Here is a 19,632-nt window from a genome sequence, read left to right on the forward strand (position 1 = left end):
CACGCCTATCTATAATACTCCTTCTGTTCCGCCTTTGGATTCTTCTACTATTGTTCCTTCTTCTCTTATTCTTTCATCTTCTCCTTCTGCTAGACAGAGAATGACTGCTGCTTTTTCTGGTTTCCTTTCTCCTTTGTTGGGACAATTGGATATGTCTCCTGTTAGGGAGCGTAGACAATCACGTAGTCAGTTGCCTGATACAAATGAACGTACAGTTTTAGATCATTTGGCACGTAAATGGATTACGTACGCTTCTCAGTATGATCTTGAGGATGTTATGGATGTATTCCTTCAATGGGAAGCACCAAAGCAGCGCTACGTCGTTGAGATGATGTGTGTGTTCCTCCATGAACACGGTTGAGGAAGTAGGTAAAGCTCCTGATGAGTTGTACCGAATACGTTCTGAATTTGCAAAAGGGACAGTTGTGGGTCCTCGTGACGTTGTGAGCGTGGTTGCGACTATCTTGTCGTTTCGTAATGATACCCCTACTGAGAGATTGTTTGAGTCTGATTCGTCAGTTAGGAGAAAAGCGCATCAATATCCGATGCGAGAGGTTCCTCCAGTTTGGAGACCTCCTGATGCAACTGTTAATCCACCTGTCCCTGGACACTTTCAGCGAGTATGGGTACATGTTACTCGGAAGCGTGTTGAAGTTTTGGAAATTAAGCAGTCTTTGCCTGATCCGAGCAAAAATCCAGCGGGGTATTATAAAGAGCTCACTCAGACTGTGGGTTCGTGTATCATGAATTTAGCGGACATAGATATGTTGTTTGGAAATGTTGTTCCACAGCCCATTTGGAGTACGATTCGACATACGGATAATGATCAAGAATTGGGTGATACATGGGTTAATCTTTGTGCTGCGAATGATAGACAAGTAGGAGGTGCCAAGCCTGAAGATATTATTACTCTACTCCCTGGTAGGATAATTAATTATATGAAGACTTTGATGCCTGAAGTGCGTGTTAATTGGGATAAGTTGTCTGCATGCAAAACAGAAGAAAGATGAAACGGTGTCCGACTTTTTTACGCGGTTTGAAGAGACCTTTGTAGATCATAGTGGTCAGGAAATGGCTACTGAGGGTGGCCAGAGATTGTTCGTCGACAAATTTGTACATAATCTGCTTCCCGAATTGTGCACTAAGCTGAAAGATTCTGAGAGTGCTTGGCCTATTTCCACGTCAGCGCAGATTTTAGCTACGGCCCAGTACTATGAAAATAGGCACAAAGATGAGTTAGAAAAAGCGGATAAGAAGACTAAGGAATTGAAGACTAAAGTTCTTCTGCAACAAGCTTATCCACCCCGTCCTAATAATCAACGCGATTATCAGCAGAATCAGCAATATTTGAGAAACTCGCAAAGGAACGAGTCTTCTCAACAGCGTTTTCCGTATGGGCCTAATCAGTGTGCGTATTGTAAAGAAGAGGGACATTTTAAGAATAGTTGTCCGGTTTGTTACAGCGCACAAATAGTACTTTTGGTGCGAGAGGTCCAGGTATTCAACAAGCGCCTAGAGGTAGAGGTCGTGGACAGAATGGGTTTTTTTTGCCTCCACAGAATTCAATGAACAGTTTTGATCAACAGCAGGGTTCGTCTGGTAGGACAGCAAAGTACTATACGGATGATTACTACGTCGAAGGTGAGGAAGTGAATGGTAACGATTGCTAGAACAGCCATGAACAAAGAGAGGGAGTTGTTTCAGTTCCAGTAGATCAGAGTGGACCTTATGTTGAAGTGATTGCATCAGGTGTGTCAGAACCTTTTCTGCTTGACACTGGTAATACGAAGAGTTCTATAATACACTCTAAACTCCCTGGCGCACCTTTGTCTGGCATTGAGAACGTTTCAGTTAGTTTTTCTGGCGCCCCGGTTACAAATCCAATTTCTGCTCTGTTGTCTCTTTCTGTTGGACCTTGTAAATTTGAAGCACCCCTCATTTTGACTACAGGTTGTGGTGAGAACTTGTTGGGATTGGATTTATTGAAGAGATTGTATGCCATGTTGTATTGTTCTCCGTCAGGTGTACATTTACGTTGGGTGAGAGAGTGATCTCTCCGATGTACATATCGAAAGACAGACTTCCACTTGAATTGTCTTCTTTACCCGATTCGTTGTGGGCTGTTGGTCCGAACGATGTAGGTCTTTTAGAGATTTCTCCATATGTTGTGACACTAAAGGCGAATGCTAAGTTATTGGGCATTCCACAGTACCGTATCTCGAGTGATTGTGAGCGAGCACTTTTGGCGATTATCTATGATCTGATCGAAAAGGGTGTGATTGAGGAAATGAGAGGTAATGTGTGTAATAGTCCCGTTTTGCCTGTTCTGAAGAGAACAGATTCTTCACAGCCTCCTGTATACAGGTTTGTGATTGATCTTCGCGAAGTGAACAAGAATGTTGTTCCACAGTTTCCTGTTTTACCTGATATCACTGCTTTGTTGACTCTGATTCCGGCTAAAGCCACATGATTTTCGGTGATTGACTTGAAGAATGCTTTCTTCAGCATCCCGATTGCCGTGGAAAGTAGAGACATATTTGGATTCTCTTTAAGAGGATGAAGTTTCTGCTTTAAGCGCGTTCCTCAAGGCTATTGCAAGAGTCCATCAATCTATAGCCAAGCTTTGAAAACGCAACTTGATCTGTTGGTTTTACCCGATGGTGATGCCCTTATTCAATATGTTGACGACTTGTTAGTTGCTGCTGACAATGAAGAGATTTGTAGAGAAGCCACCTTGTCGTTGTTACGCCACTTGTCTGATTTTCATCACAAAGTTTCTCTCTCCAAGTTGTAATATTGTCGACAAGAAGTAACCTACCTAGGTCACCTCTTATCGAAGGAGGGAAGGAAACTGACCCCAGAAAGAATTCAAGCTATTGCGAAAATGAGTGTTCCTACAACACAGAGAGAAGTACGTGCGTTTTTGGGTATTACGTCGTACTGTAGACAGTGGATCCCTAATTTTTCTTTGTTAGCGAAGCCTTTGCTAGCTCTTACTGTTAAGGATACTCCAAATCCTATTCCCTGGACTGACGAATGTCAGAAGAGCTTTTCCGAATTACGCAATGCGTTGTGTTTGGCTCCTGTGTTGGGTACTCCCGACTACAGTAAGCCTTTCACATTGTATGTCCATGAGAGAGAGGGATGTGCATTGTCAGTGTTGGCTCAGCAGTTTGGCGATAAGCAACGTCCATGTGCGTATTTTTCGTCGACTTTAGATCCGGTAGCTAGAGCGTTGCCGAGTTGCTTGAGAGCTACAGCGGCAGTGGCTGTTTCAATTCGACAGTCTGCTGGTTTGGTTATGGACAACACGTTAATCGTAATGGTTTCACATGCAGTGGATACCTTGTTGAACCGTACCAAGACACTGCACTTAACTAGTGCTCGGTTGTCGGGTTACGAGTTGACCTTGTTAGCCAGTCATGTGCACATTAAACGATGCAACACGTTGAATCCAACCACGTTGTTGCCAATTTCAGTTGAGACCGATAATGACACCGAACCGGATGATTGTTTTCTGAGAACTGAGGAAGAAACGAAAGGAAGGATAGACCTTTGGGATACTCCTCTTCCAGAGCGTGATGGTACTTTGTGGGTTGATGGTTCGTGCTTTATGTTGCCGAATGGTGATACGACTGCGGCATATGCTGTTACGACTTTGCATACGGTTGTTGAAGCTGCACGTATACCACATAATTCAGCGCAAGCAGCAGAGTTGATTGCATTAACGAGAGCATGTGTGTTGGCGAAAGGAAAATGAGTGAATGTGTATACTGACAGCCAGGATGCGTTTGGTGTGGCTCATAGCTTTGGACGTTTGTGGCATGAACGTGGGTTCTTGACTTCGCATGGAACAAAGATACAACATGGGCAGTTGGTGAATGAACTCCTTGAATCACTTACTTTGCCATTGCAAGTAGCGATTGTGAAATGCAGTGCCCATAAGAAAGTTATAAATGATGTTGGTCGCGGGAATGCGTTTGTGGATGAAGTTGCGAAAGATACTACAAGAAATGTGATGAGCCGAATGTATGTTGCAGGTCCGGCGAGATGGGTTCCAGAGAAAAGTATGTGTGAAGATACGATTGAGAGTGTGAAATCCCTCCAAACTGAAGCGACAGAGAAAGAGTTGAATGAATGGAGAGAAGGTAAGGGTAGATTGGATTTGAATGGTTGTTGGACTGATTTGTCCGAACATAAAAGATGGTTGTTGCCTGACGCGTATGTGCTTCCAGTTGTTACAATGGCTCATGGGATGGCACATATCAGCGTGAAAGGGATTTGTAAGTTGTTGGCTCCGGTTTGGCAGAATGTGGGAATTCCCAAATGTGCCGAGAATTTGGTTAAGAACGGTATGCTGTGTTTGATGTACAATCCTGGTAATTGAACTCCAACACAAGCTGGTCATTTTGCTCCTCCTACGTATCCGTTCGAGGCTTTGCAGCTAGATTTCATCCACATGGAGAGGTGCAACAACCTGAAATATGTTTTGGTGGTTGTTTGCTCCTTTTCTGATGGGTGGAAGCTTACCCTTTGAAGGACAATACTGCCTTGTCCATAGCGAAAGCCCTAATCAAGGAATTTTTTCCAAGATTCGGTTTGCCGAGAATTATCTGGAGTGACAATTGGAGTGAATTTGTGGGTCAAGTAATGAAGAAAGTATGTGAGGGATTAGGAATCCGGCAGAAGAAGTTCCACTCTGCAAATCACCCCCACTCAGCGGGTTTAGTCGAGTGCTATAATGGCACCTTGAAGTTAAAATTAGCCAAAATCCAAGCGAGCACTAGTTTTCAATGGCCAGATGCTTTGCCTTTAGCGCTCCTGTCCACCAGAATGACTGTGCATTCGCTAATGGGTTTGAGTCCGTATGAGGTTGTGTTTGGTCGCACGGCGAACATTTGGGGCGTACCAAGACCAACAAAGTTTAGTGACCTCGAGTATCCTGTGTTGCTTGATTACTTGCACGAAATGACGGCTAAATTGCGTGTTTTACACCAACAGGTCTATGAGAGTCTGCCACAAGCTTCTGAAGATCCAGGCCACGCCATTGAACCCGGCCATTGGGTCTTCATTAGAAACTTCCAGCGGAACAAGAATGATCAGCCCTGTTGGACAGGACCACATCTAGTCCTCCTGTCTACACGTTCTGCAGTTCGAGTGCAAGGCAAGAAACACTGGATCCACGGTGTACATTGCAAGCGGGCACCATTGCCCTTACCATACGACCGGTGAGTCCAGGAAGGACTCCCAGACTCTGAAACAGAAACTGTGCCACGATTTTTGCCATTCAGCGATGCTCGTCTTATTTGAATAAACTCTGGGAAAGAAAGTGACGATCTCTTGCAAGAAGCTGTGCCTCCTTTGAATCGATTGAACACTACTGAGCCTGAACTCTTGTTCAAAGATCAGACATTGCCTGGAAAAGATCATTATACAATAAAATAAAAGAAGTTTTTTATGATTTTTCTGTTTGCAGGTTAACTCTCCACCGGGGATCTACTCATTTTTGTTTTTCAAACCCCCATCCGGGCTCAGCTGTAGGGTTGCGGTTGCCGAAGTCTTTGGAGTGCAAGCCTGAGACACTAGGTTGAAGGTTCTGGTTGGCCTAAGGGAGTTGCCCTGGGTTGACAGAGGCATTCCTTAGCATAAAACACCCTACCATCGCGAGCAGCATATTAGTTAGGATGGATTTCTTCGAGTTGAGAGACCTGTAAGGACAATAAATTTCAAGAATAAGATATACAAACTAATTACACGGAAAAGATTTTTAATACCATGTTTGTTTTTGCTATTGAGTTTAATGATATTTTTAATTAGTTACGTAACATTCTCTTTTAAACTGACGTTTATTCCCACTGTGCAACCTACACCTACACCTACTATTTCTGCTCATTCTTTTCATCCTTTGCCTGAACATGAGGTAGTTAGACGACTGGAATTTACCAATAATTCCTTTATTCAACTTTTGCACCAACACCAGTTAGTGATGAATACAACAAATTGTTGGATCTGTGGTCTAATGTGCCATACGACCGATAAAGGTATTCCGTACTTGGTTTTGCCTTTTAGCTTAAATGGTTCTATTTGGGCTTATAGAACGATGTTTATCTATGCCCATAGTGTCTATCCCCAACGTTCACTGAAAGACAATCCGAAGAATAGTGCTGTAGCTAGAGGTATAGTCGACATGGTTAAAGGGACTAATGCAGTTGAAACTATTCTGAAAGATGAGAAGCAACCATATAGTGGTTGGGACGTTACTGGATATGGAGTTAGTCTGAGTGTTAACCAGCGAGCGAAAAGTTCTCCACCGATTTGGATACTGCCCCATCAGGGTCGCTTTTGTCTGCAGGGTAATGGCAAGAATCCGAGAGCTCAGCTAGGGAAGAGCGTTTGTACTGAGACCTACGTATTTACGTCTCAGACTTCCCCAGCATTTTTAGCCGCTAAGGCTACTTTTTTTTTTTGCTACAACAAAGCATATACATGGTTGCCCCCTGCCTTTTCGGGCACATGTTTTGTTTCCTTCCTGTTGCCTCCCACTTTTACAACCTTCGGGTTACATTTTGTGTGTGGCAGCCAATTTGTGTGGTTGCCCTCACATAGGCCGATGACTACGGCTGAACGAGTCTTTGGGACACTGTAATGGCCGGATTTTCTGCTTAGATGGGATCAGCCCCTAGGGGCCCCTTTAACCCAGCCAGAACGTAACCACATCCCTCCTCAGGACCATCTATCCAGGCACCTGGGTACCTACCTGAGGATGGGGAACTCGCAATATACAAGCTCATATTATCAGACACACCACTAAATCTATAGGGATACTAAGAATACTCACTGATTACTAAGGATATCCATGCCTTACACCACACTCATACCTTATAGTCTCGCGGCCACTCAGACCCAGACTAATCTACCCTGGGGCAGATATGACACACTATCCGGCGTGTCTACACACGGGCCTGCAGAACCCAATGCTCTCTTTTTCCAAAAGGTCTACAATCCGGCAGACCTCCACGCTGGTAATCCCCCCCAGCGCTCTCACTTACACACGGCCCGCAATCTGGCAGACCTCCACGCTGGTAATCCTTCCCCAGCGCTCTCATTAACGCCGTATATCAACGACGACCACTTTCCTATGAACACCTATGGGAACAATTTCTCATTTGTCTACTTGGGATAAAACTATGATAATGAAAATTAGTACGGTTTCCAAATGGTATGATGTACCTTCTAGTCTTGGCATCAAAGGTCCACTCGCTCCCTATTTATTTGATCACTACTTACCTGATCGGGATTTCACATCCGTTCATGCAAACAACTTTCAACTAGGAGAACCACTTACCAAGATTGAACAAGAATACAAGGCACATGTCAGTTCACTAAGAACTAGGGCTGCTTTATTTTAACAATATAAATACATACACAGATCTGTATTATAATGGACACATCCACATGTAACTGACAAAGACTATAGATAGAACACACCGCTGCAAGGAAAAGGATTAGCAATACAATCGCCTAGGGAATAAAGACAAGATTAAGATGTAAGTGTAAAGTAAACTAATATGACAGGACCGATATCACCTGATTAGTGTGAAGTCTTGTTCTAGCTGTCATCTGGGTTCCTCTCTCGTCTGTGCCTTGGCTCATCTCAGACTCTCTCTCTCTCCTGCACTCTTGGATACACCTCTGCGCTGATCACTTTGCACTGGACTCGTCTCCCCCACGAACTGTCTCCACCTTCCAGCTTCAGTCTAATGGTTTCTGCCGCTCTGATACTCTTCATTCCACTAGCTTGTTCACTCTGTTTTAAATGTCTCTGTGCCAATGTCCAATTAACTCCAGCTGCTCCCACAGGTTAATCCACGATCTCTCCTCAGTCTCTTCTAAAAGGCATTACTTCAGACTCCAGCTATTCACACCTCCTCCTGATAAGTAACTGCTTCTGACTGCTTCCTTCAGTTCCAGCTCACTGACTGTCTGTTTGTCTTCTCTCTGTTCCAAGCATGTCCTGTCTCTTCTCCTCTTGCAATTCTACTCCTCCAACTCTACTAACACTCTCTGCTCCTCCAATTCAACTCAGCTCTCTCTAGCTTGAACCCTCTCTCTCTCTCCTACTCCAACAGCTCCTCACTCTTCTACCACTCCAGCTTGACTCCTCACCGCTCCTCCAATTCCACTCGACTCCCTGACTCCGCCTCTGCACTTCACTGATATAGAATGCTGTTTCCTCATGGAAAGTTCCAGCCAGCAGCTTCCTCCCACCGATCCCATGCACCAGGCTCCTTGCGCTAGACGCTCCCACGCATGTTTCGTCTAGAGACCTGAGCCCAGGAACACTTCCTGATTAGATTCAGCTCTGGCCGGTTCTCTCCGGTTCGCTTAGGGCGAACAACAGCTTTAACTATAAACTTTACCTTTACTCTAAAAGCCTCTCAGCTCCATCAAGATGGAGTCCCTCTAGTTCTAGGCCTGTAGGCCTGAAAGGGATGAAATACCCCTTAGCTCTGTCAGAATACCTACATAAACCATACCAATGTGTAATATAAAGTCAGGAACACAGGATCCAAACTCTACTATAAGCAAGTATGTCAAAGCCAATAGGCAATAGACAGATTAGAGTCAAGAATAAGGGATCTATCATCATATTAAGCAGCTATCCTCTTCTAGGTCTGGAAAAAAGGGCTTAAAAGGGCCAACACAAGCTAAGAATACCTATCCTAGATGTGAGCAAGATTAAAGTCTATATCACTGCTAAATAGAGCCAAAAACCCTGCCAAGACAGACACGTACACCTTAGCTGACTTCTGAATGACCTGGCCAAACTGACTCCCTTGCCCGAGGCTGACCTCGCTGAGCCAGTTCCTTGTTAAGCAGCTGGTCAGATAAAGATCAAAGAGCAGGACGTTCCGAAGTTTACTGTACACTGCACCCACCTTTCTATTGTGCTTCCAATCTGTTTCTGCTCCTTCCTTTACGACATATTCACTGATTTGGGTTGAGGTTTTATGATGCGTTTGTCCGGCCTGATCGAACAAGAAATTGGAATTTGCTTGGTCATTTCTGGTGGGCTGGACAACGGAAAGTGGGATTGTCATCATGCGATATGTTTGAAATGTCACTATGTGATTGGCTAGTTTGTATGCAACCGATGCCACCTTTGGAATGTGATTTTTGGTATAAAAGACCATGCTCCGCTCATTGAAATTGTGCAGTCTCTAGCGAACCACCCGTGTTGTGCTTCGTAGACCTCTGTTCCTGGTTGCAGACAATAAACTTTGGTCTTTGACGTCATCAAGAAGCGTCCCGTGTCTCTGTTTGCCAAGGCAGGGGAACTCGAAGGCATCGGGCGTTTTCCCTGACGCCGCTAGGTTCTAAAACCTGGTCCTTCAGTGCCACAGGGGTAATGTCCCTTCTTTGCGGGAAATTGCCAAAGAGTGTGAAACTAAAGGTTTAGTCTGTGGTCTGGTCTGGACAAGGATGTCTTTGATGTTTTTGGATATTTTGAACGCGAACCGGGGTGGTTGAAGTTCAAGGATTCCTGGGTTCAGAATCTGCCAGTGTCGTTTCTGGATTTTTTTCAATTCATTGGAGGCTGGTGTGAATGTTGTCACAGATTAATAGGTTGATTCTCAAAAGGAACCTTGAACCTGCGTTCTAGCAGGCTCTCCTTGTGGTTATTTTGTGCTCTTTTCCTGGCTCTGGATACTTCCCTTGTAGGGTAACCTCTGTCACTTAGGTTTCTGGAAAGGATTGTTGACTCTGTTGGTTTTGTACCACTTTGTAGCTCTCTACATTGCTACAGTTTCTCCTAACCCTTAAGAACTGACCATACGGTAGGTTGACCCTCAGCGCTCTGGGGTGGTGACCTGTAAAATGTAGGAGACTGTTACAATTGGTGCTTTTCCTGAACATGGTTTTGCTGAGCTTACCCCCTTCAATCATGATAGTGAGGTCTAGAAATGCGATCTGGGAAGCCGATAACGTCATTGTGAACTTAAGGTATGGATTGAGTGTGTTTATACAGCCAAAGAATTCATTGTATGACTCCCTGTTGCCAACCCAGAAGATCAGGATATCATCTATAAAGCGTTTTCAAAGTCTGATGTTGGACTGGTATGGGTCGGTCTGCTGTGGTGATGTGCTTACCCTCAAAGTCAGCCATGTATAGACAGGTCCCGTTCTGCCACTTCCTGTGAAACTCTGGAACAGAGAAGGCAACATGGAGGATTACAGAAGGTAAATTGCTTTCTAAAATAAATAACCTTTTCCAAACACCTTTTGCCCCTAAGATGTTGCTTGCAGTGATTTAAGTTTTAAGAGAAAAGTTTGGGCTTTTTCAGTGTCCTCAAGGCACAATATTATACCATGCATTCAAAGTTCTAGTCTTCTTTGAAAATAGTATGAAACAGTGATGAATTAACGCAGACGACATCTTCTCAAGGGCACTTGCTTGGAGGGTTTCCTAACCAACACGAAACTAACATTTTCCACAGAAGATCCATGAAACAATCCCAATAACGTAATATTCCATTTGACCATAGGACTGAGATAGCACCAGTTCTAGAAAAGGGCATTAAAATGGATCAGTCTTGAAAGGTTTGAGCGTGGACAACCAGAATCTTTCAATTCAAATGCAGAGGGAACTTGAAGGCTAAAGGATATGATAATACAGAATATCCAGTAGAAATTAGGTTTCAATTTATTAGATGAGGAACGAGATGGTAAAATATGAGATGTCAGCCACACTTTGTCTCCAACAGGATAAGTTGATGCCCCACTATGAGAAATCTAAACCTGTAATTTAGAGAACGAACTGCTTTATATCTGTGGCAGATGGGATTAGACATGCAATCTGTAAAGAGAGTTCAAACTGTCAATATATCCCAATTTTTCAAATATTTCTATACTGTATACTTTTTACTAAACCAAAAATTGATCTGCAGATAACTAACAACCTGTTTCCTGTTGCAAATGTTAGCAGTTGTCAATACTCCGCGCCTGATCAAAGCTTGTGTAGGTTTCAAATGGATTAGAATTAGGCGACGATATTTGTGACACCCGCATAATTAATGTAAATCAGTAATTTCACATGACCCTTGTTACAAGAATGTTATCAGGCCACATTGAATAAATGCATGCTGTTCACAGTAACAATGTACATGAGCACCCTGGAACAGCGCATGCAACAGTGTGTGAACACCTTTTTTATTGCCATGCTTTTGTTTTTTTGCAATCATTTTTTATCACAAAAGTCCAATGCGTAATGTTGCCAAAACTACATGTAATTACGCAAAAGCAAATAAAGCAAATTTCGCACACCTCTAAAAACAACATATAAAGCAAATAGTAACATTGGGCACCAGAACACATTTTCCCCTTGAGATTCGATTCAACCACTCATTCTCATACCTTACTGATCCTCCACCACACCATCTACCATTCCCTCTATAACGCTATTTCAAAGTGAACATCAACACAAAACTAAGGTCGAGAACAACTCATATACTCTCTGTTGAGTAAATTACACAAAAAGTCCAAAAATGTAATGAAACTACACAGGACAGGAGTCCGGTATTCTGTATCTAAAAAAGATTCAGGAATGCTATTTGTGATAAAAAATTAGCATAAAAGTGCACGTGATGCGAACAACAGCTGCTCATGCTCAACTCGTTTGCTTTGATCCTTTGATAGATGATAAGTAATCTCCCTTGTGGACTGCTGTGAGAGGGGAAAAATGTAAAGACACCAGTATATGTGACCTTCCGCTTCAGAGGTGTTATCCTTAGGGCAGCATTGACAATAATGTATGAAAATAGGACCTTTGAATTTTAGTGTCCTTCAGCATGCTCTCTGCAAATATTGGAAGCCTGGAAGTACCAAACCTATTTCCCCCCCGTTTTAGAAAATTGCCCTTTCTGCAGGGTCACCCCCTAACTTTTTGCCTTCCTCCTCCCCTTTGTCTGTCCTTGTTTTTGCTAGCCTTAGGACTCTTAGCCGTTTACCACTGCTAACCCATGCTAAAGTGCATGTGCTCTCCACTCTAGACATGGTAATATTAGCTCATACCCAAATGGTGTATTTAATTTACTTCTAAGTTACTAGCAACATTGTACTACATGTACCCAGGACCCGTAAATTAAATGCTCTAGTAGGCCTGCAGCATGGATTGTGCCGCTCACATTAGAACCCCTTGAAACTGGTTTAAAGGACTCCCATTGCAGCCTGTGTGCAGTTTTAAGCTGCCAATTAGTTCTGCTAAAATAAACCTTTTGCCTGGCCTAAACCTCCCTTTTTAAAGCATATATGTGACCCCTAAAGTAGGCCCCAAGTAGATCATTGGGCATAGTGCAGTGCATTGAAAAGGTTAGACATGTACTTTAAAGTTTTATATGTCCTGGTTGTGAAAAACTCTCAAATTTGTTGTTCATTACTGTGAGTCCTACCTCTCCCATAGAATAACATTGGGATAGCTTACTACATTTGTGAACCTTTGATTGGAAACATGTAAAATGCCACGTTTGGTTTTAAAGGAAGTGTAATCCACTTTAATGAGAAATTCGGTTTTTAAGTCATAGTTCTCAAAATGCCACTTTCAGTAAGTTATGTACAGGGGGCTGGGCTCTGTCACTACCAGCCAGAATTGTCCCCTTCAATTTGATTATATAACATGAGAATCTGTCTGCAACAGTTTGGAAAAGCTTATTTTGAAAGACCCAAGTAAAATTAATCCATTACCTTGGTTTGTTTATCTGTAAAAAGCAAGACATGTTGTTTATAACTGACTCGCAGAGACTGGCTCATGCAGAATTTAAACTCTGTGAATTAGATTTGTCCATTTCCAAAGAACTAGCTTGCTTGAACTCTTTTTGACAATTTTTTGTGCAATTAAGTACATACTAAGCTCACTGGTGGATATGGTCATCCGTTGTTGTATTGGATTTAAACTATGATTAATCACTCAAGATCTGATAGTGGAAATCCTTGTAGAGCCTTAAGATACTTTAAGTTCTTAATAGTGTGAAAGTGAAACTTATCGCAATAACATCTCGGTCAGTCCTTGATTGATGGTATTTAATTTTAAAATGAAGTAGTCTTCTGTTTCTTTCACATTTAATTATACAATTATTCACACATTCATTTATTATAATTGAAAATATGTCCTACAGGAAAAGTGTCCTCTTTTTAATGAAGACCTTTGAAAACAACAAAAATTGTCACAAATATATAAAAAGACATGTGTAACTAGACACAGAAAAATGTATGACACTATGAAAAAATAAATAATCGCAAACAAATTACAATACAAAAACAAGAACCTAATAGAAATGTTTTGTACACAATCGAATTGATGAAAAAAAATATGACACTACCAGTCTAACAAGACTAGAAACCAGAGGAATTGGTCACTGATAATAAAATTTGTATGACCCTCTTGGAACTGGCTCAGGGATTCTAGCAATAATGATCGGGAGTGGAGTAGATGCTCTAATTTTGTATTCCACTGGCCATCACAAAACATTTTCTGCTGTTGCCCTAGCCTTTGTCGTTGACGCAATTCGTAACCCTAAAATTTGTGTATTCTCATTAGGGCCTAGACTGGACACTTTCTGTGTAATAAATAATATGTACAGTGAATTAACTGACTTCCACTCATATCCAAGTTTATTTCCATTCGTGACTTGAAAGAGACATAATTTACCTCAATTTGTCTCTCGCAGAAAAGCATTAGGATGGTTGAGTTTCTTATTATGCTAGTGGGGGACCATTCATTTCCAACTGATATGAAAACTGTAAATAATATAGTCACCATATTGGATTTCAAAATTTCATCTGAGGTTGATTCTAAGCTGCCATAAAATGAAAGTTCATCCCTCCCTTCTTGATATCGGGGGAGAACTTAAAGTACCATCAGGCTCTACCGTGATTCACATGATCAGATCATGAGTGATTAACCATGTTTTGAAGGGTGATTTTCAAGTAACGCCAAGCACAAACAGACATACTGCTGCCTGATTCAAGAGGGAGCGGTTGGTCACAATAACTGGTGGAAGTTTTAAAATTAGTGACACTTCAGATTGTTTTCATCATTGATACAATGTCGCCCTAGGTAGAAACATAATTACATTACACAGTAACACTTCATCAGCAATTCATGTGGTAGCAACATTGTTTAAATCCATTAACAACAACTGATGAACCTATCCACCAGTGAGCTTAGTGCTTACTAGAGTTCGAACAAGCTAGCTCTTTGAGCAAGGACAAATCTAAGTCACACAGTAAAAATTCTACGTCAGCCGGTCTCTACGAGTCAGTTATAAACAACATTACTTGCTTATTACAGATAAACAAAGCAAGACCATAATTTCATCTTAGCGTCGAAGAAAAAGTCCATGGCAACAGCAGAAGATGTTTTATGACGGTTACTGTAATACAAACTTGTAGCATCTACTCCACTCACAATCATTATTGTAAGAATCCTTAAGCCAGTTTCAAGAGGGTCATACATATTATCAGTGACAAATTCCTCTGGTTCCTACTCTTGATAGACTGGTAGTGTCAAACCGTTTTCATCAATGTAATTGTGCAAAAAACATTTCTATTAGGTTGTTGTTATTGTTTTGTAATTTGTTTGAGATGATTTATTTTTCTACAGTGTCATACATCTTTCTATGGCTAGTCAGACATGTCTTTTTATATATTTGTTGACAATTTGTGTTGTTTTCAAAGTTCTTGATTGAAAAAGAGGCCAATTTTCTTGTAGGATATATTTTCAATTTTAATAAATGTATGTGTGAAAAATTGTATAATTACATGTGAAATAAATATACAGACCAAGGTAGTAAATTAATTTGACTTAGGTCTTTAAAAATAAGCTTTTTCAAACTTTTGCAGCCAAATTTATATGTTATATAATCAGTTTTAGTAAGTTGGTATTTCTTTCCCTAACCATTGGATGCCAGCAGTATGTGTCCTGGGTCACATGACTGTCAATAGTTGGCAGTAGCTTTTTATTACAGGCCATGGGTACATGTCCAACCAATTTACTATGGATTTATAACTACATTAAATGCACCAGTCAGGTGTAAACCAATTGTACCATGTTTCAAAGAGAGAGTACACATACTTCAACACTTTTTAGAAGTGGTGAAGTGCCCAAAGTCCTAAAAGCCAACAATAATGGGTCAGCAAACAGGAAATGTGAAGGCAAAAAGCTTGGGGTGACCCTGCAGAGAGGGCTAAGTCCAACAGAATGATATTAATTTGATTAAATGTTCAATAAGAAACACCAAGGTCAATTGATGCTGTTGGTTTTTGAGGAAAAACCTCAGTGTGGGGTAAATTAAAATCTTGCTGCTGCCTAAATCCTCATGTTGGATGGACACTTCTTGCATATCCACCCAATCCACATTTCTATATTCAAACTCAGTTATGTTTATCTAGTTCAAACTTCTCCAGTAGGACAACCCTGAAGCTGCATCTGGTGGAGTCCACTCGAAACTGGATACCTTCACTGCAAGGTCCTGCTGATTCTGAAGAGGTCTTTGAAGTCCACAAATGGTTTAAACCCCAACTTTTCAGACTCTTTGAAGCAGCTCTTTTGGCCACTTCTAAGGCCCTCAGGACCTTTAAGACAGTATTTAGAGGCCAGGACTCACTCTAGCAGAGACCAACAGATGGGTCCAGTTCCATTCCAGTTGCAACTAGTCAGGTGACACTTCAGGAAAAAGGCCTCTTGCAGCTTGATGTGTCCCTGTATCTACACAGAATTTCAGCAGACTGTCCCTTTGAGTCCTCTTCTTAGTCTTGAGCACAAGTAGGAGTAGTTGCAGTACTTCAGGTCTCCAAGTCCAGTCTTCTGTTGTTCTTCCACAGGTCCAGAGACTGTTCAAATGAGCTGTGGGTAAAGTGTCACATATGTAGGATTTACTAGGCTGTGGATGACTACTGGAGACTCCCTAACCAATGTGAAAATGCTTACATGGGCACCTCATCCCATATTTGCAGGGCATTTTGTTTGCCTTACCTGGCTTGGCAGTTCGGTCATTACTGTTCCCATGAGGCACAGAGTCAAGACTGATTTGGATATGGCTGGGTCAAAACTGGGGTGGCGTAGTGGGCAAAAGAACAATGGATTTAACCTATATCTTTCGACTGGGGGAGAATGTCTGAATCATTCAGCATTCCGTCCATCATTTGTTGCAGTTACACTTTTTGCCCTAAGTGGGATGGGTATGCCCAGACGTGGGTCCCTTGCTCACTGTACCACTGGATTCAAGCTAGCCTGGCTGATGAAGGATAACATACCCTGAAACCGGTCTCAAAATATTTGTTTCCGGTCCAAGAATGACCTGGTTTGGCAGTTCGGTCTGGACTGTTCCCATGATGCACAGGGTCGAGAATGATTGACATATGGCTGGGTCCAAACTAGGGTGGCGTAGTGGGCAATGTTTTCTCTCCCATTTTTTTGCACCTAAATCTGGGGGGTTTGAGGAGGTTGGCTGATGAGGGTTCTGGTTGTAATGTAGGGGGTGAACCTTTTTGAGAGGTACTTTGGTCCTTGTTTAAGTGAGGCTCTGAAGGGGATTAACATAATTTTAAAGAGTATTCTTTTGTTCAGAGGGTGCCAGTGAAGGGTTTTTAAGGCTACAGAGGCTGAAGTAATTCACTGTAGTTTTAGGACCAGATGGGCAGCCATTTGTTGGACCACTTGGGGTGTTTTAATGTTTACTTATTCGATCCTGCCAAGAGGCTGTTGCAGTAGTCCAGGCGCGAGAGGATCAAGGCGACTGCTACAGTTTTTCTTGCAGTGAGTCTAATTAAACCAAAAACACATTTCAATGATTTTATTATGCTGAAGGAGGTCCCTGCTACAGTTGCTGCATGTGGCTGGAAGGTGAGAGTCAAACTGTACTCCTAAGTTTCTGGCAACCTGTATTAGGCAGAGGTGTTTTACCATCAGGCCACCACATATATATAACCACCTAACAATTTGCCTTCTTGTGTTGTCAACTTTTTTTGCCCTCATTTGTTATTTAACCTCTTAAGTGCTGCTGACGGCCAACGGTCGTCAGCAGCGCTACCTCCCCAGTGCTGCGCACAACCATTGGACGTCCATTCAGCACTGGTTCCAATGGACAGCGCAGCACTGGGGAGGGATGTTTACACGCAGCTAAGGTGTTAATATATTCATGCTACAAACAGATATCTTTAAAAGTGTTGCTGTGCAATGTGTGATTTTTTACCATTTTAAATCCTCAAAAGCGTTTAGGGTATGATGTTGTTAAAAGGAAAGTGATTTAAAAACAAGATCAAATATGTAATACAGTGAAAACTGATTTTATTGTTCAGTTGTGTTTCAGTTGACTAGAAATGCCTTATGCAAATGTAGCTAATATCTAATAAACAAATAATTTAAATAAACAGGTTAGTTACAAAAATGCTCATAGATTATTATTTTGGCCATCCTATAGGCCTATGGGCCACACCATATAAAATCCTGTTTTATATTTTGGAACATAGTTTACTAGCTGTTTTTAACGAAATATTTATACAAAAACTTAACTACTGAGCAGATTGTATTCAAAATTACCATTTTCTGTGGGTTTTCAAAATATTTTCTAGCAGTAATCCACAAAGTATCACTGTATAGTGTATATCTAACAATCTGTAAGAAACAGAAATGTATAAACAATCTCACAATTTGTATTTTAGTCAAATGCAATTCATAATTTGTAAAAAAAACTTTCCTTTTTCATACATTTTCAAATGTTATGTAGAAAATGCTGTCGCTATTTCCTATTGACCTACAGTTTCAATACATGGTAATGTCTATATATATATATATACATACATGATTTTTGTGTGAGTCGTGTACCCAAGACACCACACTTCCTTTCTGCAGTCCTTTTTTCCTGCTGGAATATGCCTTCAATTAACAAGGGATAATTGCTTCCTAGGAACATATTTTAGGTGAGGGCACAAAACTGCCCTCATGCCTGCCAGCAACATATGGGCGACCTAAACAAAAAACTTTACTTCCTCATACAGGCAAGTAAGCACTAGTACATTTGCATAAATTATACCATTAACTATGAGAATTTCTGGAGTGTCCATGAAGTATCAGATGATAGACGTTATGTTCCTCAAGGCTAGAGATCATCCCCTGTTTTGAGTGCATCATAGCTGTTCAGTCTTACTCATCAGTGCAATATTTTTAAGTCCTTTTATATATTCAATGATTTGCAAGTGTATGTGTCTCTAAACAGACGCAATGTTCATCCAATGTCCATCTATAGACTTGAAAAGCAGTCTCATGAAGTCTTTACATGCTGTTATTGAATTTTTTGTTCCTAAAAAGAAGGGATTCCTTGTTTATAAGTCATCACAATCATCCGAGCTGAAGCTACTTCTGTTGCTGCTCCCTTTTGATGCAGTTGGTGATGTCGCTGACAGAAAGGGGTCTGCTCCCAAAGGAGACATTTCTTCTAACATTTGTTCCTTCAAAGCAGCACTAAATGACAAATCTGTGAAGTGAGAAAGTGGATCTGAAAAGCCGGCAGAGACATCACAGTGATTAGTGTTTGGTCCATGCACCAATGCGAGTTGATGAGAATAGTCCGAGGAGCCCTCCTCTTGGAAGTGATGTTGCTTCATGGCCTGGGCAGCAAGGTCTATTGGACTGGTGGAGGTCATCGGTAACCCATGGACCCGAGCTTGTATTTCCAGTTCCTGTGTGTAAAGGAAGGAATGGCAAAAGAGAGGTCAGAAAAGTTGAAATGTCAATAAGTTGACAGCATTATAAATCAGAATATTACCAACTTCAAATAGCATACAGTCCTTAACAATTATTGAGATGGGCTTTTGTTATTTCAGGCATACATGGACATACCCATGTTCTTTGCCTGCTAAAAATAAGGCCATATGGTTTTCAAGGCACAGTCTCCATTCAAAACCCATATGTAGCAGATACAAGGGGAACTACGTAGAGGATCATAGGACAAAACTGTTGTATACACTTGATGAATATCGGAAGGGCCAAATTTGTGCTAGTTACAGGGCAGATGTTGCATGACCTGATCAGTTGATTATGGTATTACAGAAAAAGTTGTGATGTCATGAGTAAGATCATGATCTGTGCTTTGGGTGAGTTATTGTTGCATAACTTCCATACCTTGCAAATGTTAGAAGACATGGGGACTTGGAACATGACTCTAATTTCCCTTCATCTGAATTTCTTTTTCGGGGATCTTGAAAGTTTTTTTCTAATGTACACTACTATGTGATGTTAGTAGAAAACAATGGTAATAATCCCAAAGTTTTATTTCTAGAAATGTGATTGCCTTTACAATTGTCCATTTTGGTCGAGCCCGCTATGAGCGTCTCACTGGCGCAAAGATTACAGTTGTTATTGGGTGTACCGTACACAGATACTAGCCTGTGAACATGTCCAATGTGAAATATCCTTTTCTGCAATACTCACATTGCATAACACATAGCTAATCCCACTTTCCCCAGGGCTTTGCCAAACAATGCCTTGCCCACTGAACCCTTGGGACATATGCTGCATTCATGGGCAGGGTGCAGTAGAGCGGCATACATTACAAACAGGCAAGATTAGCTGCTTCT

The 19,632-nt window shown here is 41.6% G+C and overlaps 1 protein-coding gene across 1 annotated transcript in view; it reads right to left on the reverse strand.

The window, feature by feature from the left end:
- Positions 1–17,254: 17,254 nt before the first annotated feature.
- The window catches only part of TFEC (transcription factor EC), a 327,154-nt gene continuing 324,776 nt past the window's right edge, over positions 17,255–19,632 (reverse strand). The window contains exon 8 of the mRNA XM_086938225.1: positions 17,255–18,735. Coding sequence (XP_086794351.1) covers positions 18,379–18,735 — 357 coding nt within the window. The 3' untranslated portion in view covers positions 17,255–18,378. The remainder of the gene's footprint in view (positions 18,736–19,632) is intronic.

Source organism: Lissotriton vulgaris, chromosome 1_1 (assembly GCF_964263255.1).
Source record: "Lissotriton vulgaris chromosome 1_1, aLisVul1.2, whole genome shotgun sequence".
In the NCBI taxonomy this organism is placed as follows: domain Eukaryota; kingdom Metazoa; phylum Chordata; class Amphibia; order Caudata; family Salamandridae; genus Lissotriton; species Lissotriton vulgaris.